This window comes from Passer montanus, unplaced genomic scaffold, assembly GCF_014805655.1.
Source record: "Passer montanus isolate IOZ18808 unplaced genomic scaffold, ASM1480565v1 scaffold51, whole genome shotgun sequence".
Classification (NCBI taxonomy): Eukaryota; Metazoa; Chordata; class Aves; order Passeriformes; family Passeridae; genus Passer; species Passer montanus.
Window position 1 is genome coordinate 4664387 of NW_024370041.1, and position 27871 is coordinate 4692257.

The 27871-nt window shown below is 49.5% G+C and overlaps 1 protein-coding gene across 1 annotated transcript; it reads left to right on the forward strand.

Moving 5' to 3' along the window:
• Nucleotides 1-796: 796 nt before the first annotated feature.
• NAT8L (N-acetyltransferase 8 like) lies at nucleotides 797-27103 on the forward strand. The gene is made up of 3 exons (XM_039723960.1): nucleotides 797-1713; nucleotides 2894-3058; nucleotides 26652-27103. Exons 1-3 carry the CDS (start codon nucleotides 1380-1382, stop codon nucleotides 27017-27019), a joined length of 867 nt encoding a protein of 288 aa, XP_039579894.1. The 5' UTR covers nucleotides 797-1379; the 3' UTR covers nucleotides 27020-27103.
• The last annotated feature ends 768 nt before the right edge of the window (nucleotides 27104-27871 follow it).

Here is a 27871-nt window from a genome sequence, read left to right on the forward strand (position 1 = left end):
TAGGGGGGCGCACGGGTGCATCTCACAGGGACATGAGCACCTGGCAGGGGGATACAGGGATGTTAACGAGAGATGGCTGCACGGGGGGTGCACAGGAGCACCTTACCGGAGCAAGAGGCACAGATGAAACTTTCATGGGGCGTATGGGTGCACCCTGCAGGTGAAAGCACGGCTGAGGCTCGCAGGAGTTGCAAGTCCCGGGGGGATGCGCAGGTGAAGTTTGAGGACAGGCACAGCTGCTACGGCTGGGGGCTGTCACCGGGCAGGGGGATGCACCTCACGGGACTGGGGGGTTCCGGACCTCCCGTCTCCCCGCCCAGCATCCCCCGCCCACCCCGTCCCTGCACCGGCCGCGCACGGCGCATGCCTCGGGCAGATGCCGGCCGGTTCCAACCGGGAGAGGCCGAAGCTTTTCGGGTCCTTCGAAGAGGAGGAGCCCGTCGTCCTCCCTGCGCATCCCCCCTCCCCCTCCATCTCTTCTCACCGCCCCGCGGAGGGGCGCGGCGGCGGCTGGGCCGGCAGCGCTCTCTGCACCGCGCAGTGGCGTGGGCACGGCCGGAAAAGTTACTGACCGGGGGCGCGCTGAGGGAGGGAGAGGGGCATTTACTTGGGTTTGGGACCAGCCGGGGCCGCGCGGCTGCACCCCCCGGGCCGTTCCGCCCGCGCAGAGCGCTCCGCGGGGAAGGACTCGCGGCGGAGCAGCCGCGCCGCAGCCCGCCGGGACGCGGTGCGGAGCCCGCCGGGACGCGGTGCGGAGCCCGCCGGGACGCGGTGCGGAGCCCGCCGGGACGCGGTGCGGAGCTCTCCGTCCGGCCCTCCCTCCCCGCGGCTCCGCGCTCCCGCAGCGCCCTGCGCAGCTCCGCGCCCCCGCAGGGACTACTCCAGAAAACTGCTGAGCGCACAGTGCGTTCGCAGTAGATGAACAGACGCATAAAAAAATAAATTAACAACCCTCTTCCGCGTGCACCGATGTATGCGGGCAGGGATGCGCGGCCCCAGGCTCCCCGCGCAACCCCGCGCCGTAGTAATTTGCAAGGGGCGGTGCAGGGATGGGGGGGCAAGGGGGAGGTGTCCCGCCCCCCCGATCACATGGCGACCCCGCGCAGCCAATGCGGGGGGCTCTAGGACCCCGGGGACCCGCGGCCCCCCCGCCCTATAAATGCCTCTCCAAAATGCAGCGGGGCTCCTTCCTCTCGTCCAGCCCGGCCGCGCTGCTCTGCGCCCCGCTGCCCGCGGGTCTCCGTGCCGGCTCCGCGCCCCGCTCCTTCCCCCTCCCCTTTTTCCTTTTTTTTTTTTTTTTTAATCTTATTTTTTTGTTAATTTTCTGACACCTCCCCTCCCGTTTTTCTCCTCGCCCCCTCCCCGCGGCCGGTTTTTGCATGCATTGTCTGTCTCCCAAGATGGTTTGTGAGACCAAGATTGTGGCGGAAGATCATGAATCAATCCCGGGATCTAAAAAAGACACGATCATTGTTTCCTCCTCCCAGATGTGGCCCTCTTTGGCGGGCTCCCCTCCCTCACCCCCACCTCCCCTCACCCCACCAAAAGAAGACCCCAGGCGCGACAATGTCTATATCCGCGAATTCCACCCCTCTGAGCAGGAGGTGGTGCGCCGCATCTTTTACGAGGGGATCATGGAGCGAATCCCCAACACGGCGTTCAGGGGGCTGAAGCAGCAGCCCCTCACTCAGCTGCTCTACGGGCTGCTGGCGGGTGAGTATCCGCTCCCTTTTGGGGAGGGGGGCGCCGGGTTCATTCGCCGCTGTGGGTGCTCACAAAATGGTCGGAGAGGCGGGAGGCGCCGGGGACCGCGGGAGCGCCGCAGCAGCGTGCGGAGCGGCCGCGGAGCCGCAGCGCTGCGGCGGGGCCGGCGGGGAGCCTTGCGCCGCCGGGGATGCGCGACCCTGCGCGGGTGCGGAGGGCGGGGAGCCGTGAAGGGGAGGTCGCGGCGGGGGTGAGGGCACATCAGTCATTCTGGTTCTTGCGGGGCTCGGCGGTGCGCGGAGGGGAGCGGGGCGCCCCGGCCGCCCCCGCGCAGCCCGGCGAGGGGGGGCACGGCGTGCCGGCGTTGCCTGGAGACAGCCGGGCCCGCCAGCGAGCGGCCCCCATGTCCCCCCCGGCGTGGGGAGGGGGTCCCCCTGCAGCCGCACCGAGCCGCGGGGTCACCTCGCCTCCCCGAGTTAAAAATAGCGCTTGCAAGGTGTCCCCGCCATGTGCCAATAATTAATAATGCGCGTTCCCCGCCCCGAGAGGGCTTTGGGTGGTCTCCTGCCCCCGGTGGCTGCAGGCTGGTCGCACCCCAGGCACCGGGGAGGACGGGATCCCACGCTGGAGGGGGGGACCCCGGCTGGCGCTGGGGGAGCTGGGGGAGCCAGCCGGTGGCTCTGGGCCGTGCCGGAGAGAGCCGCCGGCTCAGAGACACCCGCAGAAGCCCCCCGGGATGGGAAGGGGCAGGGGGGCTGCCCGGGGAGTCGGTGCTGGTGGAAATAGCGCTGCCGCAGTGGCGAACACATGGCTGCGGAGCGCTGCCCGCAGCGCGGCTCCTCCACCCGGCCGCGTTCCGGCCTCGCCGGGGGCAGCGGAGGGGCCGGGGGCGCGTGGCTCTGGGGGTCCCCACGGCCCCGCTCCCGAGGGGCTCGGTGGGCCCTGGCACGGCGGCATCCTCCCCACCGGCTCCTTCAGGACCTCATAAACTTCTCCGGGTTATCTCGTCGCGATACGCCGTCCCTTAACACGATAATCTCGAAAGCGTGAACCGTGTGTGTACTGCAAATGTATATTTTGACTGTGCTTGTTTTATTGATTTATTTTTATAATGAGTTTGTATTCCGAAATCAACACTAAATTCTCTTTTCTGACAGGTGTCGTTTATTTCTCTTCCTTATCTCCATAGTAATGTGCTTTGTTGTGACCAAGTCCTTCCTGCTGACCTGCTGTTTGCCCATCTTTCTGATGGGCATGAGGTACTACTTCAGTAGAAAAGTTATCCTGCACTATCTCGATTGTGCGCTGCACACGGACATGTCCGATATTGAGCAATATTACATGAAACCGCCAGGTGAGTACGAATTCCCTGAGGGAGCCTTCCTCCCCCAGCCTGCTGGGGAACATGGCTGCTCCCTGCTGCTGGCGCCTTTTCCTCCTGTCAGCAGCACTGAGCAAGCTCAAAAGTCGCCAGAATGCAGCTCTTTAGCCACACCAGGCACAAAGCCATCTCTGGTTTTGGTTTGGTTTGGGGTTTTTTTTGCTGATTTTGGTTTCTTTAATTTCTTTTTTCATTACTCCCCCTCCCCCAAGTGCCTAGTCATCCCAGGCAGCCTCTGTCCACCCCTGGAGTGCCACACTGCTGGGTCCCACAGCCAGCCCAGGACTGGGCCGAGGGTGCCTGGGGACACTGAGGCTGGAGGATGTGGGTTATTCCCTGCAGCCTGGGCCCACCCCAGCCCTTACATCCTCAGCTCGGTGGGTTTTTTTTCTCCATGCATTTGGTGTTAGCTCTGACTGCAGGAGAAGAGGGAGATGAAAGGTCTTTTAGCCCAAATGCTCAGATTTTAGCTATTGTGCCCATTTTCCCATGTCATTCAAGAACATTCCTTAATGCAGGTGTTTTGGAAGAGGTGTGGAACAGGTATGTAAAGGGTTGCTGCCACAAAAACTTGCCCTAATATGGGTTCATCCCTTTGTTCCATATATGCATATAATTAAAAAGACAAGATCTAATAATATTACCTTATTAAGCTGTAAAAGATAACTTAAGTCCTAAAAAAAAGCGTCTTTAGAACCTGTCAGGTCCTATTTCCCTTTTTGTAGGCACGCATCCATATTGAGGACAAGAGCAGGGGGATGCCTGGGCAGTCATTTGGGGTTTGAGGTTTGCTTTTGGTGGTCACAGGGTGCTAGTGGTGAGCTGGAAAAGCAAGGCAAGGATGGTATCCCACCCGAGTTCCATCTTCTTGGCGTACCTGCTCTGTTCTTGGATACCTACTGTGTTGTTTTTCCATGTGACCGTGTTTTTGCTGTATCATTCCTGTTCCCCAGGTGTGACAAACCTCTCCCTGGGCACTTCTAGAGAACTGCTAGGAAGTGTGACAGCCACAAGCCTTCCCTCACTTCTAATATGCAATGTTACATTTTGCTTCTCTTATGAAAATCGTGAAGAAGCTTAATTTAGCTTTCCCTTCCCATCATAGTGCATATCCTATACAGATCTTGTCCCATATTACACACAGTGTGTTTCTTTTACAGAGCTTTTTTTTGTAAAAATTAAGTGATGTGTGACTTGTAATTAAAAAGCTCAATCTTCATTAAAGGTGGTGTATCACAGAAATAAGAGTTCATAGCAAATAATTTCTGCACCTCTGTAGTGAGGCCCAGCAAAGTATTATGCTGGAGAAAACAGCAGAAGATTCCAGTAGAATAAGAATGTGTGATGTGGAGTTAATAGGTGAGCTGCGTAGCTTGTTAATGCTCAGGTCACAGTTGAGAGGGATCACAGTGCCTGTATTTATAACACTAGCAGACACAGAAAATAAAAGAAAGGGACTCCAAATAAAGCCCTCAATTTGTTTAGGGTCAGTAATGTAATTTAGTTCAGCTGTGTTGCCAACATGTCTTTGAAATGTTAGCATTGCTTTTATTTGCTACCTGAAAGAGCTAATTGCAATTTTAGAGCAAATGTGTGGGCTTTAATTTTTGACAGAATTTAATCATGTAATTAGGCTTCTGCCATGCCATAAAAAGCAGATTTATGGTGTTGTTGGTGCTTGTTGAAGGTTCTTGATGATAGTGGTGTTGGATAAAGGGACCAGGGAGGTTTTGGGGTCTGGAGTAAGGTGTGTGTGTGTTGGAACCAGCACCATCCATGTGCCATGAATCCATGTGGTGCTATTTGGTGTAGCTGGCCACAAGGCATGAATCCAGTGGTTTGCTCCTGTTTCCTCCAAAAATGCAGTTGGTGGGTTTTTTTCCTATAGGACAGCAGTATAAACACAGCCATCCTAGAAAATGCCAGAGTTTTGTGCACTTTGAAGGCTGGCTGGCTGAACACCCAGAGGAAGGCAGCAATGTGCCACACTGGCATTGCCTCTCCCACCCCAAGGACAGAACAATGGTAAAACAAATTCAAGCCCCAAGTTTGTCTTTTATTTGCCTAGTTTACAAATTAGCACCCCGGCAGAAGTTACTGCAGAGGGAATGAGAAGGGCTCGTTGTATTGTGGCAGCTGAGATCTTTGTGAGAGCTTTCTCAGTGAGGTGTTAAGAGAAGAGTGATGCGGTTGTGGGTACAGGGTCCCAGAGAAGCTGGAGATGGCCAGAGCTTGACTAGAGAAGTTAAACCCAACCTGATATAACTGCAGCTTGGCCTGGGAGCATGGCCAGGCAACTTGCTGCTCCTGCTTTAGAGAATCCATGTTTTCTTCCTTCAATATTCTTTTTTGCTCAGCACGGAAAAAAGAGGAAGGGAACATTTTTGTGGTGAGGTTATAAATTCCTGTTTCTCAGGGTGATGAATGCAAAGGTAGAACTGGGACATGGTCTTAAGGTCTTGGATAAAGATGTTGGTTGCAGCTTTGCTGAGGTTTTTGCCCCTGGACTCCGAGCTACCCAGGCACAAAAACCTGCTGTTTGCAGCCAGCTCTGTGTGCTGCCTAGAGCTGGGATACTGTTGTAGTGGATATCTACTGCAAATAGCTTCTGGTAAGGCAGGCATCTACAGTGAGGGGATATTTTAACTACTAAAATGGATCATTCTTGGTGGTGTTGTGAAAGCATCCACAGGACGTGTGGGTCAGTTCTCTAACCAAGCCAAAAGGACCCAGTCTGCCATGGGATACCATGAGCACCCAGGTTAATGATTAGTGTTGAACAATTCCATGAGTTGCACCAGATTAGGGTTTTCTTTGCAGTTTTTTTGAACCTCTCACCTCCATGTTAGTTATTGTTTGAATTTTCCTCTGCTGGGTTTTGTATGAACTGAAAAATATGTGCTGACAGTGATTTTGCAGAAGTACACTAGCCAAAATTCAAATCTTTGTTTTCTATTGCCCTTCTACACTTATGCCAAGGGTCTGGCAGAACATTTGGGCCAGTGCTTAACTTGGAGCGGTGTGACTTGAAATTGCTTTCAATGTGAAAGGAATTGTTTGTGTTGAGTGCGTGCTGGGATCTTAAAACAGAAGGTTGCATGATTCAAACACCTTCTTGAGCTCTTTGTAAACTCGCATTTTTCATTTTAAAATAGCGTTTATTGGAATTTACCTTTCTTTTTGTTTCCTTCTTCAAAGGCTATGAAAAAAACTGGTGGAATGGTGAAAAAGAAAGGAATTGGATAATGGGCTTAATTGTCAACCAGAGTAACAAGCTCTAGTAAACAGAAAAAAACCCCAACCAAAACCAACCAAAAAAAGGAATTAATTTTAAATAGATCCCTGCCTCTTGCATTTATCCACACAAAAAAGATGAGCACAGCTGGAGCGTCTTTTATGGTCTGATGATTTTGATGACTAATCAATTTTACAGTCTCTCTTCAAGCTTCTGTCCCAGTTGGTTGTGTTGTATGTTTTTTTGCAGTGGTTGGTGTGTTAGAGAGATTCTTGTGAGGCTGAGTTCTCAGCTGGAGAGCTTATGGAAACCAAGACTCCTTGTGTCCCATGCAAAACTGCTGCTCCCCAAAGGGACGGCGGCTGGGGCTTTGGCTGACGAATTTATGAATTTCCATGTCTCTGTGGTTGTCCAAAGAGTTGCTGCTGTCTGTCCTGGCAGGGTTTGCTGAGGTGTGTGCCTACCTGACCTGGTGGTGGTGGTGGCAGCTGGCCTGTGTCAGTTTTGGGAGCTGGTGACAAGCTTGGTGGCTGCGGCATCGCAGTGCCCGGTGCTGCAGGGCAGGGTGGACAGGCAGCACAGCCTGGGGGGCTGAGGCTGCAGCACCCGGAGGGTGTTGGGGGCCCAGGGATGCAGCAGCTGGAGCTGCAGTGCTGCTGCAGGCGGTGTCACAGCAGCCACCCGCGCTGGGGCCTGTGGCAGCCGCGCAGCTCCGGCTCCCGCTCTGAGGCCTGCGGCAGCTGCACGGCTCCGGTCCGTGGGCAGCCAGGCACCCCTGGTTGCCTCACACAGGGAGGGAACGGGTGCTTTGCTCTCCTGCCTCCATCCAGGGTGAGCAGAGCCCTCCTGTCCTGCTGCCCTTTGTCCCCTGAGTGTGACAGGGCATGGGAGGAGCCTGCACGGATATCCCGGCCTCCCTGTGGGGCAGGGCCCTGGGGAAGAGGGGCTGCAGGGGGATGGCTCATTAGGGTGCAGTTTCTGCTGCCCTTGGGCGGCACCTTGCTCAGCTGAGCCCAAAGGGGGCATGTCCTGCCCTTCTTGGCAGAGCGTCTGGGATCGTGTCCTTCTGCTAGAAGGACACCAGTTGAGGCAGGTCCAGAGCTGGGTTGTGAGCAGGGTGAGCTGGGTTGTGAGGTGCTGTTTGCTGCCTCCACCTTTTGAGGTTTCCCACACCTGCAGTGAGATGTCTGTGTGGGTAACAAGTATTTGTGTCCTGCATCAGGCCATTTGGCAGTGGGTTTTTCCCCTCTGGCACAGTGTTTGCAAGGTGAACAGCTGCTTGTGATCCGTGTGGCTCCTGCTAGCTCTGCTCCGTAAGTGCTGAGCATTGGGGAGGCTCAGAGGTGAGCACCAGTGATTTTTGGGGTGCAGGGAAAATACAGGGTCTACCCTGGGAGGAGATCCTCAGCCCTGGAGCTGTGGTTGCTCTGCCATGCCTAAACCCTTGCAAAGACACAGGCAGAGGGGGTGGGGAGGGTATTTCTCCCCACTGAGCCCCCGGGCAGAGGGGCAGACACAGAGCCCAGTTCTTCCACATTCTGGATAATGCTCAAGCTGCTAGATAAGCAGGAGTGAAGCTGCCGAATGATAACATTGTTTGGGAAGAATAGAGCAGCTCTTGCTTTGCAAAGAAGCGGCTCAGTTACCTGAGGCCAGAGAGGGCTCAGGGCTGCTGCTTCCCAGTGCAGGAATGTGTTTTTGGACAGCCCTGCCCCACTTCTGGTGCCCAAGAGGCAGCTGGAATCTGAAGCATCCCTATCTGCAGCATTTCTTGCTGGCTGATGCAGTGCTCTGACCTCGTGTATCTGCCAAACCCCTGAGCTGCCTGTCCTGTATTGGGGTTTTCATGCTTGCCTTTCCCACAGTGGGGTAGGGTGGTGAGGAGTTCTGTGTGGGGCTGGGAAACCCATGGGAGAGGCTGTGTCCTTATCTCCTCCTGGGTGTTTCCCAGTCCTGCTTCCTATCACTGCTGGGAACTGAGGTTAGGTCTCCTCAGCAGAGGAAAGTCTGTCCTGTGAGCATATCACTGCTGGCATCTCTCTGCAGCTCCATGAGAGTGCTTCCAGGTAGCAGAGAGATCCTACAAGATTAGGATTACAGGCTTTTCATATGCTTCATAGTGGGAAGTATTTTGTCAAAGTATTTCCAAAGCTGACCTCCTGCAAGTGGGACAGTCAGGCATTCTTCAGCTCAGCAGTTTCTACTGTTGATTTTGGGTTTCTACAACTTAGCAGCATGAAACTGCCTGGTTTGGCATCTCTCATCTTCGGTGCAGAGTTTTTTGGGAAGCAAGATGAAAAACAACTCATGTTTCCAAGTGTTAGGGATATGCTTTGTCCAGCATTTGTAATGGGCTGAAATATTTTGGTTTTATTTGAGTAATGTAAGCTGTGTTTAGAGTGGGATTGCCTCCCAAACCCACCTCCTCTGACACTCCATCACTCGTGGTTGCCTCATTTTGCTGTGCTGGAGCCTTGGCTTTTCCATCTGGAGGCAGCCCCAGCTTGCAGGGTGGGGCATGGGCACAGTGAGCAAGGCAAAGCACTGCTGGCACCAGCTCTGCCCCCCACCTGAATTCCCAGAGCTGGCCAGGGGCTGTCCTGGTCCCAGCAGCCAGCACCAGGCAGAACCCCAGCCCAGTGCTGCTGCCCTGCTGATAACAGCTGGGGTAGATTGAGATGTGACACAACTTGGGTCCCTTGCAGTGCTGAGCCACCTGGGCCAGCTCTGCTCAACCCACTGAAGGGCCTGCAGGGTCTTTCTACCTCACAAAATCTTTTTTGTTTTCTTTCCCCACTTCTGGGGAGCTCAGGTAGTACAGAGAAGTGCAATGCTCTCGGCAAAGGGCCCACATAGGAAAATTGGAGTTGCCTGATGAGGGGAATCTGTGGATTCAGGGCTGTGTCATCCACAGCCAGTGGAATAAACATGATTATGGGCAGGCTGCTCTGCAGCCTTCCCCCCTTCCTATTTATTTACCACAGGAGCAGGAACACATGCAACAAACCCGTTACTCAGTGTGGGTAACATAAAAATAGCTCTCCCTTTAGATCCACACGTTTGGCACAGTCCCATGTCAAAATTACATTAAAATAGATTTTATAGTAAATTTTGCAGAGTAATATGACCTTCCCCCCTCCCCCCATGTTTTAAAGAATTCTCTCTAAAAGTAGCCAGTCCCTCATGGACACGACCCTCACTCAGTGGAGCAGGGTTTGAGTTGCAGCCATGACTGGGTGGACGTGATGCTGCTGAACCTGAGCTCTACCTGCAGGTGTTGAAGATCCTCAGTACATGCCAGTGCTGGTCATTAATCTTCAGTGCAAGAGGTAACCAGTTGTGTAAATTGAACATCAGTAGTTTTTTAGGCACAGTTAACTTCTCAAGACCAGCAAACAAGCCACATTAGGACTTAGGAGCATGAAGGAGGCAAGGACATCAGGTGTTCTGGGTTTTTTTCCTAGCTTTGAGTAATTTTTTTTAATGTTTTCTCCAGTGTTAAATGTTTTCTGGCATGGTTGTATGCAATTTCTCAGGACTGTCTCAGTGAATAAACCAAACGGGTTCTGACTCCAGAATTTTGTTCACAAGTTTAAATGAAAATTTATTACTCTTATAAAGGGTTTTGGCAGCTCTTTCTCTCGCTTTCTTAGGAATGGCCAAGATTTAAAACAATTGCCCAAAAGTGTTTCAGGTTAAGATTTCATAATAGCCTAAATTTATGCTCTGTGTTGGATATCTGACTAGTGGCAGGAGCTTTAAAGGTACAAAGCTTTGAGCCCCCCTTCACACTGAATTTTGGATGTAGGAACATGAACTGAAAAATCTTATCCTCACATTGTTGTGTTTATTTATTATATTCAGCCTCCTGGGATTACCCAAGAGTGTGGTCATGTTGCTGCCTCTCAGTGTGCACCACCAATGGTCTTAATACTTCAGAAACTGCCATGGGGGATTGTTCTCTACTTGAAGACCTCTAAATATATTGAAAAAAACTGGTTTTATGTAAAAGTCTTAAATGCGTGGCTTGATTATTCAAGAAGACAAAGTATTCAAAATCTCCCCAAATTTCAGAGTGGATTTCTGAAATTCTTTCTGTAGGCTTAGATCTTGATTCAGGCAGATTATATTTAATTTCTCAGGATAGGAATGACTTTTGGGGTGGCCATGAGCCCCTCAGGGGCTCCAGGAGCTCGCAGCATTGTTTGCTGGTGTATTGCAGAGCACATGGCTTTATTTTGGTAATGCACTGCTGGGGATCTGTTACAATAATCACATACTTGATGCTACTCCCTTCCAGGCTACAGCAAAAAGAGGGACCTGGAGTGTTTTGCTGGTACCTGGTTCTGTGATGAGCTGAGGGATGTATGAGCCTTTGTTGTTACTTTCTGCATCAGCAAAACAGGGAGCTTCAAAGTGTATTTTTAGATTTTCTTTCTCTCTTTTATTTTTTTCGATTCTGTAGAAAGCTGAGGCATCGTTTTTGTTTTCCTGACAGGTGGCTAATGAAAGGAGTCTTAAAGAATATCCAAAAATAGCAGCATGTCTTACCTAGTTTCTCTTGACAAATTTATTCCTTGTAACCAAATAATAGGGTTTAGGGGGGTTTTGAGGGTTTTTTTTTTTTTTGTTGGTTTTTTTTTTTTTTTTTTTTTTTTTTTGTGTTTTGGTAAGGGGGGGACATGCAATTGCTAAGCAGCCTCATATCCTTTATTAAGGATTAAGGTGGTCTGGTCAGAGCCAGGTACAAGCTGTGGTATCTGTTACAGATGGCTTTGAGCCACTCTTTTAAGTCATCTATTGACCCATTGGACCCCAGCAATCAATTAACAATTTATGACAGCACAGTGCAGTATCATTCATTGTCTTCTATAACTGTTTAAAGAGTGTTTCTTTCAAAAAGAAAAAATTCTGTTTCTTACAGGATAGTTCTAAAACACAGACCTGTGATTCCCAGGGCTTAGTGCCAAGCTGGGCTTCTGCTTTAAAATTGGAGTCTGGGAGTGAAAGGAGACGTTTCAAAATTGGTAATGGGAAGCATGTATTACAGTTGTATTTTTAAGTGGCTACATGAGATCTTGTTATTTAAAATGGGATTTGCAACAGTGTAAATGCTAAGGGAATAACACAAGGTATTAGTCCCACCACAGCGTGTCCTGCTTGAAATTGTAACTAGCAAGTAATATTTGTCACTTAAAATTCATGTGTTGTTTCTAGAGCTTATCCAAGTGGCAAAACTAAAAAACAGAGGTTTTGTGAGAAAATTATTTTTCAGTTCAGGAACTGGAAAGTAAAATGAAGGATAGTTTTGGTCCAAAGTAAGCTGATTTACTACTCCCTCTGTTTTTTCACTATGATGAAGCAAGGATCTGTGTTTAATGGGGGGTGTAATGCTTTATTTCAGCCCAAACCAGAATGGGTGGCTGTTAGAGCTTTCCTTAAGAACCAGAGATCAGACCCAAATGTATACCTAGGAAATAGTGACCATGACAGAGCCATGACATGGTAAAGTTGTTACCCCTCAGGCAGGTCCTGCTTTGCATGGCACCATTAAATCTATACTGAGTCAGTGCTGGGATTTCAGGCATCCCAGGCCCTGTTTGAAGATATGAATATGAATACATATTAGGTATTTTATACCGGTGCAGTAGCTGAAGAAGTGGTGTTGAGGGGTCCATCTCTGAAGTCCTGGCTGCTGGGGCATCCATGCCCTGTGATCCTTGGAGGACTGAGCTGAGTGCCTGTGTCCTGGCCAGCAATGCTGGGGGCTGAGCTCTGTGCAGGACTTGTGCCAGGCTGGCTTTCCTCTGCCTTTCATTTTCCACCTTTGGTGCTTCAGGACAAATGTGTGAATTGTTTGGCATTGACAAAAACTGCATTTTTGAGTGAGCTGCTTGCCTAGATTTACCCTCAATCACCAGTGATTGCTATACCAACTGCTCCCACTCTCCCTTGCCAGTGTGCTCAAATCCTGACTTGGACACCAGCATCAGCAGTGCAAGTTTGTTTGCTTTTTACAGCTGCAACTCCTGGGCTCTGTGCTAGTGCTGCTAATTGAAATGGGGGTGCTGGACCAGCTGTCTGGTCATGAGTAGCTCCTCAGTGCACCTTGCATTCAATACTCACTTTAACAGCTATCAGAAAATAATTAGTGATTCCTTGAGGTTTTTTCCCTTTTTTTTTTACCTCTCTTCCATCCCCTAGCACAGTAGTTCTGTATCCCACACTTCCAGTCTTGGGTCAAACTGCAATACTTTCATTCCTTTGAGTTCTGCTCAGCTCTCTTGTCCATCCCTGTGTTGAATTCTCCAGTGATTTTTGGTCTAATTTATTTGTTGTTTTACTCACCACTTCTAGCATTTCCCATGGGTGGTGGTCCCCTAGCCAGGATCCCTCTGTATCTCTGATTTTCCCCTTCCTTCCATCAAACTTTTCAATTTACCTAATTTTGTTGTATATGTACTTCTCTTCTTACTTTGTCCAGATATTTAGCATGGTGAGTGCAAGTAAATACTTGCAAGTATCTTTCTTTTAGTAGAAGACTGAGAATAACAAAGATGAGAAAATAAATAGAAGTCAGCAGCACGAGGATATTGTGTCTGCTAAGCTGCAAACAGTGTGTCAGTGCACAAACCCACATGTCACTGGTGGGGGAGAACATTTTACCTAAAGGCAAATGAACTGCCAGCAACAACATTTCTTACACCTTCTTCAGAACATCTGACCCACATCACTTCCAGATGTATCCATTCATCTTTTCCCCTGTAACTTTTCTTAAAAACCTAATTCTTCCCATTTTAACAAGAAATATAAAATCCTTATTGCATTCAGAGTGTGCAAGAAAAAAAAACCCAAACCAAACCACTTCATTTTCTGAGACCGGAGTTTTTTGTTCTTTTTTTGGAGGTGCCAAATCTGTTCATCCTCCCTGGATCTAGATAACAGCATCAGAAACACTGTGTAACACTTCTAGTGGGAATCCAGGGAAGACCTAAATCTGTAGTCTTCCAATTTAAAATAATGTTAAATAGTAGAACTGCAAAGAGAAGCTTTTGAAAACAGCCTGGTTTGGAGCACCTGCCATTTCCAAGTGTTAATTCAGATGATGGTTAGTGAGAGGCAGAGCAGTGAAAGCACAGCAGATACCTGGCTGCTGAGCAGCAGTGAGCATCCTGATAAAGTCCTCCTTGGTGGAATTACATCGTTAATGTGGGATTTGTTAAAAAGGAGAGAAAGCAAGCAGTGAAGAAGTTACTGTACAGTAGGGATGCTAATGAGAGATTTTTTTTTTAATCCAAACTGTTTAAAATGGGTATTTGTAAAACACCTTTTCAAGCTTTTGCTGCTTGTAAAGTCAATTAGATTCACTTAATGTCTCTGAAAATTTACGTCTGGTGGGGTTTCAGAAGCTGTCAGTGTTCAGAGGATAACATCAAGCTGTGCCTCTTGGACAGTGATTTTTGTCTGGGAATAAGCCATCATCGGGTTTAACGGGACTTTTTTTGAGCCATCAGTAGCCTGAAGAACATCAAAGCATCTGCAAGGATTTTCAAGAAGTGGGAACATTTTTCATGGATAACTCAAATAGCTAAAGAGGATTTCAGTGAAATTCTAAAAAAAAATCTTCATATAACCCCTCACATTGACTGAGACTGAACTCTTGGGACAGTTTGGCTTAAAGATTCAGTGGAACATTTGCTTTAACTTAATCATGGGCTTAAATCCCTTGTCTCTTGCTGGGAGTTTAGCATATGCTTAGGGGCAGTGTGGGTCCAAGTGCTCTTTGGATAGTTACAGGGGACCTGTGACATAAATGGTGGTAAACCTTGGGTTTGCTGTATGTGCTATCAGCTGCCTGCAAGATGAATTTATGATGCTTTAGGGAATACAGGTGCACTGGAAAAAAGGGTTATAGTTGTGAACCTGCCCTTGGATATATTCATTCTGCCCTGTCCTGGCATTGCCTGTGGAGGTTTAGTGTTGTCTTTGTAGATGGGACAATCCAACAGATCCACAAAACACTGCACTTCTATCCAGTCTCGTGTGTGTTTGCATCTCTTCTGGCTCTGGTTGCTGTAGTGCAGTTTGTATTTGTAAGCTGATCCCCTTTCCACAGGTCCTTTGTGAATGAGCCTCAGTCTGAGGGGCAGGCATGAGGGTGTCTGCTTTCACTAGCCCTGAGCAGCCTGCCCTTCATTTGCCACGTGTCCTCCTGATGGAGTGAGACATGGCCCCTTACCTACTCACTCCAGTAATTTACTTCACAGATGTCTTTCAAATCCCCAGCTCCTGTGACTGGTATTGAGGCTGGGGTTCGCATGCGTGTGGGGTGTGACAAGATAAGTGGTTCTCACAGGAGATATGGATTAGGCTTTTGTAGGGACTTTTTTGGCCTGATTGTTGTGGCATGGTAGTCTGAATGCGTGGCAAAGTTTTTTTAATTTCTTTTTAGTTTTAGATATATAGAGAGTTACACATGTAATTTTCATTTTCTGTTAATGCATGATCCACAACACATCCATTGTCTGTGCCCAGCCTGACAGATGTTCATGTATTTATGGATGTGGAATTTTCTTGTGCTGCCACGTTAAATAAATGTGCTAGTTTGGGTCTGGACCAGTGGAGCTCAGTGGAGTTATACCCAAGGCACATTGGCTTTGATGTGCTGGGAGAGGGATGTAGAAAAATGTTGACTTTCACAAGAGTGGCCATCCAGGTGTGTGCTTTTTCTGCACCACAGCAGGGCTCTGGCCTCACATAGGGCATTGCTACTGGTTTGCTGAGAGTTAAGGGTTGGAGCAGCGTGTGGTGATGAAGGCCCCAGCTGCTTGGGAGGTCTTTCTGGGGTCTGCACCTTGCTCCATTGAAAGATATTCCTTCCTTTGGCAGGGGATTGGAGCCAGATGATTTTTAAGGTCCCTTCCAACCCCACTCATTGTAGGATTCTGTGACTCGTGGCTGAAGGAGGTGAAGTCCTGAGGCAGTGCTTGCCCTCCTTGCTGTGTGAGGCTCCAGCAGCAGAGAGAGTGGGGAGCACTTTGCCTTGGCATGCACAGGTGGGGCACTGGAGCAGCCTCACCCCAGGGTTTGTTTGGCTGAGGGATGAATATGGCGTGGGGCCCGCTGGAGCAGCCTCACCCCAGGGTTTGTTTGGCTGAGGGATGAATATGGCAGCCCCCAGGGGTTACATATTCACAGGGAGGCTGGAGAAGGAAGAGGGCTGCAGGCCAGAAAGGTGTTCACTGACAGTGGGAGCTGTGGTGGCATGGCCATGGGAGGTGGTACCTGAAGGATGGTAGGTTGCCTTCTCCTGCTGGAAACCAGCCTGTGTTTATTTTCAAGGAGAGCTCTCATTGCAGTAGTGCCCCTGGCAGTCCTGGCTTTCCCAGTTGCTTCAGAAGGGCTGAGTACCCTCAGATACCATCTCAGGAGTGCTCAGCATCTCCCAAAACCAGGCTTTACAAACACAGTGGGATGAGAAAGCAGTGGTACCCCTGTCTGCTGGTTCTGCCTGGTCATGGAAGTCACCACCCACCTGGCTGAGGGTTGGGTTGAAGATGTGGGAAGGTGCAGATACCTGGAGGTGCCTGCAGCTATCAGTAGGTCAGATCCAGTCCCAGCAGGACTAGAGAGCACCTCAGGGTGTGGTGGGGAAAGGGCCCCTTTCCCTGCTCTTCCCAAATAGGATGACTGGTGTGTTGCAGGAAGAGGGCCATTGCTCTAGGAAGTTCTCCTGTGTCAGAAGCGTGAAGCTGCTAAAAGCACATTGAGAATACTCAGAATGTTTGCTTCCAGAGAGGTTTGCTAGTTATTTATTCATTTATTTATATGGGTCAGGAGTTGGATTTGCTACAAACTGTAGCATTAGTCCTGTTACTTCCTCTAGCCTTGGATGTCAGAAGTACATCAGACCCCATTCCAAGGGAAAGGCCTTGTTTCTAGGCATGCTGCAGATAGAAATTGCTTCTTTCCCATCCCTCCATGATAGGATGAGCACCTCTGCAGAGACAACATGCTGCCTTGATGGGTTGTCCCAAGTCTCATTCTCTTTACCAGTTTGATTATCTTTCCCAGTTTCCCTGTTTAGTCACATGCTCCTTCCCCAGAGGTTAGAGGAATAGGTTTGCCCAGATGTTTGGGGGGCTCATGCAGGTCAGACAGGGTTGGTCCAGTGAGAAATGCCCAAACGAGTACCCTTGGTGAGCAGCTGGGCAGGACAGAGGTAATAAGCCATGCTCACTCCTTACCTCTTGATCTCTTCCCAATCCATTGTAATGGACTTTAGGGGCTTGTCTGGGTGTGGCAGCTGGTGACAGGGTGGGTTTGTCCCAGCTGATGATAACTGGTGTCCTTATTGGATGCCTGTGCTCTGGAAAGGTTGTGTGTGCAGCACCATTTCAAGGTGTTGTGCTGGAACTAGGAAATATTTATTGCTTGCCATAGGCTTAGGGAGATCAAGCCATCTACCACCTGACTTCAGCCTGTAGTTTTTTACCAAATCTCCACCCTAAACCTCTCATTTTTTCCTAGTGTCTTCCTCAATATTGAGTAGTGAATTCTGCACTGTGGTTTCAGAGAGGATATAACCCCTTATGGTTGCTGTTTCACTCCTATAGATTATGAAAAGCTAGAGGTCAGGGAGGTTTGATTCATTATGTTAACAACAAGGTAGGATTCTTGTGAAGCCACTGTCATGTGCAGAAGGAAAGGCTTTGAGTGCAGCAGAGCCATATTTATTGTGGGTGTTAGGAGAGTGTCCTGCTTGCTTCTCTTTGCTGTGCAGGGTTTGGTGAAGTGCAAATCCCTGTCTGTGAGTCCCCAATTTGTCCTGGGAAGTAAAGCAGAGGGGCTATCCTGGCATCTGAGACTTTCCTGGTCAGTGTTTCTGCACCACAAATATTGCCTTGTCATTGTCACTCCTTGGCTACTGGAGTAGGAAAGTCCTCATTTAGAGACTCCTGAGGGCAGCAAGATTGTGGCAAGGGAGCTAACATCATACTCAGAAGCATTGAAACATGCTGTGCAGCATGTCTTGGTTGAATATATGCCAATATATATATGAATATATACCCTTTACTTGACTTGGTCTGTTGTGGTTTCTTTTCCTGGGTGGGTTTTTTTGTTTGGTTTTTGTCTGTCACTTTTTAAGTATGCAAATATTCTTAGCTGCTTCCTTTTTTACCTTTTAGGGGAGGCACCTCTCAGCCTTGTTTTTGACTCTGATTTAAAGAGTTTGCATGTACAGTTGAGTTATTCTGTCCTGATGCATCATTATGCCATGTATGAAGTTTGAACTTCCATCTTGGCTGCAATTCATCTTACCTAAGTTTCTCCTGACTGAAAGCAGTTGTTTGCAGTGAGCTCTGTAGGCTTTGGCTGTGGTCTTTTGCAGAAGAGGGGCTCTTCTGAAGAGTGACTCATCTCAGGGGTTGTTGACCTCACAGCAGCATAAAACCCCCTGGAAGTATTTGTACAGCTCAGAATTATGTTTATTATTTAACCTTAAGTAAATGAACCTTAGTTTCTCCCTTTGCTGTGAAGCATTTGGTGCAATACCTATGTAGATACGGGCACTTCAGTTGAATAAAGGGAGTCTTGGCTAAATTTAGACCAGAAAAGTAGTGATGGATGGTACAAATCACATTGATTCTGTCCATTTTCCCTGTTTGATTTATGGCTTGGCCAACTGCTAAGCTAAAGAAAGCCATTCAGTGGTTATTGCTCAGTCCCTTTTTACGGTAAAGCATATAAAGTAAAAGTCAGCCACCAAGTAATGAATTCTAGAACATCCAATAATTGTTGATTTCCCAGTTTGTTCAATGTTTGGAAGTGAAAATTGCTGCAAGGCGAATTCAGTACCTTTTGAAAGCAATAAAGCCATGTAGTGAAAGATTGATGTAGAAGATGGAGACCAAGCCTTAACAATGTCCTCTTAAGGAGCTGGCTCAAAACACAACCAGCAGCACATTTGATCTTGTAAACTAATTTCACGAACAAGGAGCTAATTGTCACATCAGTCTTTTAGAGCTGGCACTACCCAGGTTAGAAAAGCAGGCAGGAGAGCTGGATTTCTTTTGTGCCTAAAACTTCTGAGTAAAAATCTGTCTAAATTCTAGAACATAGGCTTACTTAAGGCCTGACTCTGCAGTTGATCGGCTTGGTGTGTATTTTGCATGTCTAAGGAGCATCTGCCTGAAAAGTTTAAATACTTTTTTCTGATTTTGTCCATTTGTGCAGACCAGACTGTTCTGCTGAGCCAGCTCCATTGCACTGGGACTCATCACCCAGTGAGCCCAAAGGACAATGCCCAGCCAAAATCACATCTCCTAGTCTTTATCTGCTCCTTTAAGCTGTTTAATTCCTTGCTTATCGATAACAATTGCTCACATGCCAAAACCACAGATGCTGCCTTGTTTCTCAATCTGTGCTTTCCCCCTGGTGACCCAGCAGCAGGTAGACCCTGGTTGCTGCCTCTGTGGTTTTGTCTCTGCTCTCTCTGTGTCGTGTTGTCCTTTTCAGCAGCAGAGAGCAGAGCGATGGGCCAGGCTACATCTGTCCAGATAACCGGGCTGCTTCTAATCCCCCACAACTGCTTCTGCAGCTTTTGCTTGAACAGTTGTTATACACTGGCTTTGTTACAGTCTTTGCTTTTCAAGGTGCAGCATGGCCAGCAAAAAGAGCCTGATAGAAGATTTTAAAGTCCTGCTGTTACACTTCTTAATATAGCAGCCTCTGAAATGTGCTGGAAGGGCTGTCTTTATCCCATCTGCGGCATGGATTTCTAGCTGTCTCATCAAAAGCCTGCTCCTGCACTGTGCTGAGCACTTCCAGGGGCTTTGCTGAGCACCCCCTCGGGTGCTGTCACACGTGGTGACACTCTGGGCCCCAGGGGACATAAGCCTGTTTGTAAAATCAGCCAGTGAAGTGCTGACATGGGGCACGGCCACTAACAGCTTGCATTGATCCGGGCTGGGTGCTCGCAAAGCTTTGCCGGCAGTAAGGTGCGTGGGCAGGAGCTGTTGTAAAGGTGCTTCAGAGGAACAGGGTGAGGTTTAAAGCAAAGGTTTAAGAAGATTAGAAATGCCTGCTGGGTTATGTCCCCAGCAGTGACAGCAGGAGATGCTGTTTAGGACCAAACCTGGCCATTTCCTGAAGTACTTTTGCTGCAGAATGTGTTTTTCTTTTTTTCTTGTGAAAATGTTAGAGTGAAAGTAAGCTATAGCTAGCCATCAGCTTCTTAGGGGTTTTCTGGGGGCTTTGGCACCCTGAAATGGAATGCCTGTGTTGAAGTAGCTAGGTGCTTATGAGGCTGCACCAGCTCCATCAGAAAGCATGGAGCTGGCACTGATGAACGTTTTTGCACTATTACTCTAAATTTCATCCCCACCACCCTTTCCACCCCCAGGTGCAGGTAAAGCTGCAGTGGGGCCATCACCTTTGCAGCATGTGCTACTGCTCCAGGTTTGTCAGCACTGGCATGGTACAGCATACACCATTCTGAATACAAGTATGGTTTGGGGTTTGCACTGGTGCTTAGGGCAGCAGTTGCCTGCAGTCCAAAACCCCATCACCCTGTCTCGTTTCATGCTCAGGTTTATCAGCTCAGAGGCCAACTCCGAACTCCTGTCTCCTGGGGCAGTTTGAGACCCACTGCTGTGCTGGATTGGGGTCACAGTGTTTGTGGTAGCAAATGTCCATGGATCTGCCCTGTGGCTGTGTTGCAGACTGAATGCTGGATGTCACTGTCATCCCACTGATTCCCTGCTGCTTGCAACTCCAGAGGCTTTGGCTGAGCTTTGGGGTTGTTGCAGGTACCTTCAGCCCTTTGTAACTGCACAGGGGAAAGCTAGCAAGGATGGAAAAGAAGATAGATGGAGAAGTAGATGAACTGGTTGCTCAGAACCAAACCATCCATCTTTTTTCATGCTTTGTAGGTGATCTCATTCTTGCTGCCCAGATGCTCCATGAATCAAGGGATGTCACTCACCCTCGGCATATAGATGCACTGCCCTGTGCTCTTCCAGGCAGGAATTATTTATAACAGGGCAATGTGTCCTGCAGTGGTAGATTATGTGGGGTTATTTATGGGGAGGAAGGTGTCCCACAGCATTTCTCATTTCATGCATGAATAATCCTGTGTCCCTGACATATTTTATTCCCCCAAACCTGGGCCTTGTCTGGTGCAGAGGGATGCTCATGGGTGTCTGGAGTCAGGATCTCTTGCATCTCAACCAGTTTTCATAGCCATAAACTACACCAAAATGCCATTATTTTGTAGGACCCCTCCAGGAATGCCTTTTAACTGAAGTCAAGTGTAGAGTTACTAGCAGAGCTTGTGGGAGCTGTCATGCAGCCCTGCTTGAAGCCAAGGGAAACTAGAAAGGTGGGAAGGAGAGAAACTCAACACGTGGGAAAGATGGAGGTAAGGAGGGATGATAGGATAATGGCATGCCTCATGAACACAGAGATAAATCCCTCCCCATCCTGGCTAGCTGAGCAGTTGTAGTCAGTGACAGGGACAGCTGCTGGCTGTCCTTGGTTGGTCCCTGCACCCAGGCTGCCTGTGTCTGGCTGGGTGGCAGCTGATGTGCCATGTCTGTGCCCTCCTGCTGGCAGCACTCACATCCCAGCAGCCAAGCTGTCCCCAGAAGAGCCTCCTTTCTCCCTTGATGCTGATGTAACTCGGCTGCTCTGCCCTGTGTTTCACCAAGGATGAAGGGGAAGGAGGAGGGAGTGTTGCCTCGAGTGCTGGATGGTTCCTCTTCTCCTTCTTCAAGACCCAGACAGGATAAAAGAGCAGGAATTTAAGTGACATCAGCAATACACAGCCAGCTTTGGGCTAGGGACTCTGTCCACTTGCTGCCATGTCCAGCTTGTCTCTTAGAGTGATGTATGTAAATAGTGCTGGCAGGAGGAGAGCCCAGACACTGAACTTTGGGGCTTTTTAACAGATGAATAGGTAAAAACAGCTCTGCACTGGGTCCTGATTCCCTCTGTACTGCCCTGCTTGGACCACCCCTGCTTAGCACAAAGAACTGCTGCTCTGGCCAAAATCACACCAAAGGATGGCACAGCAGGCTGAGCAAGTGACTGCAAGGGCAAGTCCTCGAAGCTCCATGAAGTGACAGCAGGTTGTGCCTCCTCTGTGCAGGTGTTGCTGTGTGGTGGTGTCACACCAGGCTGTGCTGCAGTCAGGGGTCACAGGGAGGAGTCAGGGAGCATTTGGATCTCAGGATGAGCAAGCCTGTCACTTTTGGCAAGCCTTTATGTAGGGTATATTAAGAGCATGGAACACAGGTAACTGCAGACCCTGTCCTATGGGAAGCACAGTAATTATTTTGAGCTTTTTGATATTTGGATTTTTTTTCCTTCCCTTTGCCCCTTCATAACAGCCTGGGGAAAAATGTAGGAGAGGGGTTTGCCCTGTGCAGGATGCTTTCCTGCCTCTGCTGTAGAATGCAGAGGAGCTGCTGCTGTCCTGGTGGGTTCCCAGCAGTGGTGATGGAAACTGCCAGTCCCCTCTTCTGAATGTCACCTGTGACAGCTTTGAGCCAGCAGGGGAATTGCTCACATTTGTGTTGCTGTGACATGCCAAAGCAGAATTGAAAGTCACAGTCTCTGCTTGAAGGGATATTTTCTTAAGAAGTTGAATGTCTGTCTGGAAATTATGTTCCATGCATAAGGCTCTAAGAATTAATGAGAGCTCGGCTACATAGATAGCAGTGCCACCCCTGAAGAAAAAGAGAGAAGACTGGCATGCCTCTGGGCAAGATTTCCATACTTACCCTGTGCTGAGCTTCCAAGGAAAACTCCTTCCCATGGGATGCATCCATGAAAAATTAGCGCCAGCAGCCAGTGGTGGCCTGGAGCTGCTCTGTCCTCTCCCCCTCTCTAAGGAAAACAGGGATAGGTTTTACCTGCCCCAGCCCTCACTCCTCAGTGTGCAGGTGCTGGCACTAGGGAGCACCCAAGTTTTGGAGCAGCAAAGCTTTGCTTGCTCTTGTGGGAATACTAGAATTTTCTAGAAAACAATGTATTTGAAAAATATGTGTAAGACAGAGCATTGCCTTTTCAGAGCAACACAATTGTGGGGCTTGGGGTAGTGGCCCCTGCATGCTGAGGGCTTAAGAAAGCTGTTGGATCCTGCAATAGTCAGTCATGTGGGACTCATGCTGGTGAGGAAGGCTGATGTCCCTGTCCCCCCTCCCTTCTAGCACTACTCTGCTATTGCTTTTGGCTCCAGTCTTTCCACCCATCCACCCACTGTCCTTTTATTCATCAAAAGGTGTAGAAGAATTTGCAGCAAAAATAAATGAATTTATTTTCACCCACCATCCATCCTCGTCGGCTGCGTGGGGGAGAGCTGTGCAGCTCATGACAGTGGAGGAGGGTGGGAGAGGAGGCTTGCAGGCACAGCCAGAGGGCTGCATGGCATCCTGGGCAGGAGTGGAGGCTATGTGCCCAGTGTGGTGCCACCACTGCGGGGACATCCTTGGGATGTGGTGTCAGCAGCGGTGTGTGGACTCTTGAGGGCAGCCCTGTGCTGTGGGAGATGGATGGATGGATTAGAAGAATACCCTCTTTGGTCTTCAAAAGCTGGGAACTATTCTTAATTTTAGAGCAGAAAGACAGTGCCATCTTGTGTGCTTTCAGGCCCTGAGTGCCATCCGCTGAGGAACCACATCTGACCTTGCTGTGAAGCGTGAGCAAGCTGAAATCATATTCCTTGGCATGCACATCACAGCCATTTTGTGCCTTTTTTCATACGTGTGTGCATCACAAGGTGTTTTTTTTTATTTTATTATATGGTTTGAGTTGGAAGAGACCTTTCATGGGCAGGGACATCTTCCACCAGACCAGGTTGCTCAGAGCCCCATCTAACGTGGCCTTGAACACTTCCAGGGATGGGGCAGCCACAGCCTCTCTGGGCAGCCTGTCCCAGTGTCTCACCACCTTCATGGTAAAAAAAATTATTTCTTTATTGTATCTTTTGTCTGTGAGTTCCTGATGTCAAGATTGTGTGGTGAGGCAGCAAGCTGAGGAAGTGGAGAGAGCTAAGGAAGGTAGTAGTGCCTTTTCCATGGCTGCTTCTCCTCACTTTTACTTTTGGCAGCCCAGAAGGAGTCAAGAGGGAGTGTTTGGTGTTTGGCTGGGAACAGCTAGGACCTCTGGAAAGTGCCTCCAGTGCTTTAGAGTGGTGTTCCAGGGCAGCTGTGGTTAAAGCAAGACATCCATGAAGAACAGATCCTGGAGTGAGCAGGAAGGGCTTTGGAAGACCACAGTGATGGGTTGGCAGAAGGTGGAGGCAGGTGAGGGTGAAGGCAAAGACAGAGATGCTGCCATGAGATGAGTATCTGGAAGGGCAGGAGAGTTGTAGCTGTCAGGGTCTGTGTTTATCTTTGCAGCAGTGATTATTTTCAGATAGCATGTGAGAGAGTAAAACGTCAGCTCCTGCTAATAATAGCACTGCAAACAGGGCTGTTGCTCGTTACTGACAGCTGAGATGAAGTTAGTTTTGTTTCATCCTAGGTATGAAAAAGTGCAAAACCAAGCTGTGCTCTGAGTCAATATCCTCAGCCCAGAAAAGGCCAGGAGGAGACCCTCTCCCAGCCCTGGAGTGTGGCAGTGCAAGGTGGTTTTTCCAGGCTGCTTCCACACTGCTCGAGAGTTAAGTGCTGCTGGAAGAGGGGATATGGTGAGGAGCTGCAGCTGGCTGGCAGTGTGGAAAATGTAGAATCATAGGATAGGATGGTTTGGGCTGGAAAGGACCTTTAGAGGTCATCTAGTTGAGTCTGGGTAAAAAGCAATCTGAGGACCTTCAGCGTTCTTGCTGTGAAACTGGAGGGTTTTCCCAGAGGAGAGGAAGTCCCAGCCCAGGGTCAGCAGCACGTGCTGTGATCCCAAGACAGCTTTCAGGGCCGAGTCCCCATCTGAATGGAATGCAGCTGCTTGGAGGAGGGATTTGACATCCCCATGGAGGAAAGCTGTTCCTGGGCTTGGAGCCCCCTTTGGGAACTTGAGGCGTCTTTAGTAACCTGAAGGAACTGGCTGCTGGTGATCCTTGGAGCAGACACAGACATGAGGAGGACAGCAGGGTAGAAGTCTTGGGGACTGATGGCACTGGTGTAAAGGAGAGTGAATACAACTCTCATTGTTTGAGCAGATGCGTCCTGTCTGTGGCTAATTGTAAGTGTTGTGTGCACAAAACACACTGGGACATGTGCCAGATACTATTTCTTTTCATGTTGAACTCAAAATCATTATAATTAAGCTTTAAATTGTAAGTAAAAGCTGACAAGGAATGCAGGTTTGCTGTCATGCTGCTTGCAACCAGGTCCAGTCCCTGCTGGGATGGACAGGTGTGGGAGTATGGAGAGGGTGGTCAGAGGGGCTGGGAATGTGAAGGGTTTGGTGGCTCTGCAGTAGCGGGTATGTCCAAATTTGGGTTTTAAATATTCAGAATACCTCAAAGTACCAGAAACGTGCCATTTTACAAATGTGGGAAGTGTTGCTGAGTGAGCTTTAGCAGCCTCTCAGGTTTGGTGGGCACAGAGAAGAGGTGCTTGCTAAGAAGAGAAAATAAGGAATAAAAGTGGGAAGCAGTCGTGGAAGCAATTGTGTAACTTCAGGTTGAGAGGAACCTAGGTTGTTTCTCTGCTTTGAGGGGAAATGAGGCAGACTTGCTGAAGAAGCAGCTCTAGGAGGAGTTGCTGTGGATGGCGCTGGATGAGGGGAATGTGACAACTGTGCCACCGTCTGCAGCCCAGTGGACACCAGCTGATGGCTGCTTCATGGCACTGCTGGGGGCTGCCCCAGGGAAGCATCTCACCCCTGCTCCCCAAGTGTGGGGAAATTCCTGATCCTCCTTTTTGTAACTACACTATAGGAGTGGTAGCTGTACATGTAGGGTGAGGATCACTGTGTGAGGATCACCTCATGTTTGGTGTGCTCGCCTTGTGGCCAGAGGTGTGATGGATGGGCTGGGGAGTGAGCTGGGCTCGGCCACCACGTGATGAGCACTTCAAAACCAGCAGTGAGCTCTCTACCCTGCAATTTGTATGCGAGGGAGGGTGGCTGCCTGATTTCAGTGCTTGTAGGTGTTTGTCTGGGGTCGTGTCTGAATAAATCATGTTCTGAGATCCAAGTGAGCGCTGGGGAACAAGTCGCGCTGTCAGTGCAGCAGCAGAGCAGAGACATCTTCACTGCTCATGATAAATGGGTCAAGATGGGCCCTGGTGTTTTAAAAATTAGTGTTGACCTAGATAGCAGCAGTGCTCACAGTGGAAACAAGAGTGAGCATTGCTGGAGCTAGCTGCACATTCCTCTGAATGTGAGGATGGGCCCAGTGCACTGAGGTGAACCTGGGCTGGTTCCTTGCTTCTTAATTGTAGCCAGCTTTTCCTTGGAAGCTGAGCTGTGCCCAGGGAAGTGAGGAAGACCTGGGGCATCTCTTTCAGATGGCTTCATGGAGTCACAAGGTGCATTTTTCCTACAGCAGTTGCAAAGGCACCTCCCACCACCACCCCATGCTTTGCTCTGCTCCAGTGACAAAGTATACTGAGTTGTCTTATTCATGTTTCCCCTGGTTTTTCAGGAGGGATGGTCCTTTCCCCCCTGGGCTGCCTAACTCTGGTCTTACAGAGATGTGCCATGCATTTGGGTTAGGGCAGTTGGCAGGGTTGGTGCAGAAGATGGAGCTGCTGCCCAAGTCAGGTTCTCTTCTGCTTAGCAGCTGGGAAGAAGGCCATTGCCTGCAACAGGGGTTTCTCCTGTCATGGGGTCTTCTTCCTCTGGATGAAGACATGTTGCTCCAGAGCACTGAAAGTCAGTGCTTTTCATCTGGGCAAGAGACCTCTCAGTGCCCGTGGTTGGCTGCTGTATTGAATAGTGGCTTTCTTGAGTGATAATTAAGCAACTCAACATGCCTTGAGTACTGTGTCCAGTCCTGGGCCCCTCAACGTAGGAAGGATGCTGAGATGTTGGAGCATGTCCAGAGAAGGGCAACAAGGCTGGTCAAGGGTTTGGAGCACAAGTTCTTTGAGGAGCATCTGAGGGAGCTGGGGCTATTCAAGCTGGAGAAAAGGAGGCTCATGGGAGACCTTGTCATTTTCTACGACTCCCTGACAGGAGGATGTAGCCCCTGTGCATTTTCCTTGGGAAAACAACATTTCCTTCACGCTGTCAGGGAAAAAGAGTGTTTGGTCCTTATTTATGGAGGTCATTAGTCCCCACATGACGTGGTTTTGGACCCCAGGCCCTGCTCCCAGATGTGTTTGGCAATGGGCACTGGTCCATCGGGGGTGACTACATGTGCTGCTTTATCTCCCACAGGCTCCTGCTTCTGGGTTGCCGTCCTGGACGGCAACGTGGTGGGGATCGTGGCAGCGCGGGGCAACGAGGAGGACAACACCGTGGAGCTTCGCCGCATGTCCGTCGATTCCAACTACCGCGGCAAAGGGATCGCCAAGGCCCTGGGCCGCAAAGTGCTGGAGTTCGCCATGCTCAACAACTACTCCTCTGTCGTGCTGGGAACCACGGCCGTGAAGATGGCAGCCCACAAGCTCTATGAGTCCTTGGGCTTCAAGCACGTGGGTGTTGTCGAACATTATGCCCTGCCAGGGATGACACGCTCCTTACTGGAGAGAATGTTTTTCCAGGTCCGCTACCACCGCTACCGCCTGCAGCTGCGGGAAGAATAAAAAAAACCCCCCACCAACCAAAACAAAAAAAAAAGTATTTTTTCCCCCCTTCAAAAATAATAAATTATCCTTCTAGTTCTCATCACCATTGATTTGCCAATTTTGGGTTAGAGTTTTTGTACCCTCACGCCACGTTTTGGTTTGCTCCGTTCAGCTCGATGGGCCGGCCGAGCAGCGCCCCTTCCTCGCATGCTGTAGGTGGTGGTGCTGGGAGTCCTGCAACCCAGCGGGGCGGAGCGGAGCAGCGGCCTCTCCTTCCCAGGTACCTCTGTAAAGCACAGAAACTTACTGCAAAATAGTACAACTGCTCCGGTGTACATAGTCCTCTCCTTTTCCAGGTGTAAGATAACATAGTGATGCATTCATAATAGTGCAGAAATATTACTTGAATGCAGTTTTCAGTATTTCACGCACCAGTAAGTAGAATATGCATTCCTCTTACCGTAACCTACTGGTTAATAGTTTTCAGAGAAAAGGTGGGGGGTGCACCCTGCCCCTCCGCCCCAACCCGCTTGCTACAATGCATGAAGAGGAAAGCGCGTGCACGCACTCAAACACATCGCACTGCCGCCACGGCACTGGTGTTGCACTTTTTTTGGATGTGCCTCATTCTGCCAAATGTCTGAGAGACCCCGGGTGCATCCGGTAACCACGACTCCGCTCCACCTCCCCCTCCTTCCTAAGCCAGCACAGACTCGGACCGGCTGAACTGAGCCCCATTGTACCATAGTGTGAAGTTAAGATCAAACCTAAGTATCTCCTGCGCTGTTCCGTAGCCACGCGTAACCTGCAGTCCTGGGCCAGACTCCGCATGTGCGTTGGACTTTCTCTTTGCTGCCTTTCGGGGGTTTT

Excerpts from the sequence above, each read along its gene's own strand:
- NAT8L (XM_039723960.1), top strand. The coding sequence starts at position 1,380 with ATGCATTGTCTGTCTCCCAAGATGGTTTGTGAGACCAAGATTGTGGCG. Across the intron at positions 1,714-2,893 it reads GCTCTACGGGCTGCTGGCGG|TAATGTGCTTTGTTGTGACC; the intron begins GTGAGTATCCGC and ends TTATCTCCATAG. Across the intron at positions 3,059-26,651 it reads ATATTACATGAAACCGCCAG|GCTCCTGCTTCTGGGTTGCC; the intron begins GTGAGTACGAAT and ends TATCTCCCACAG.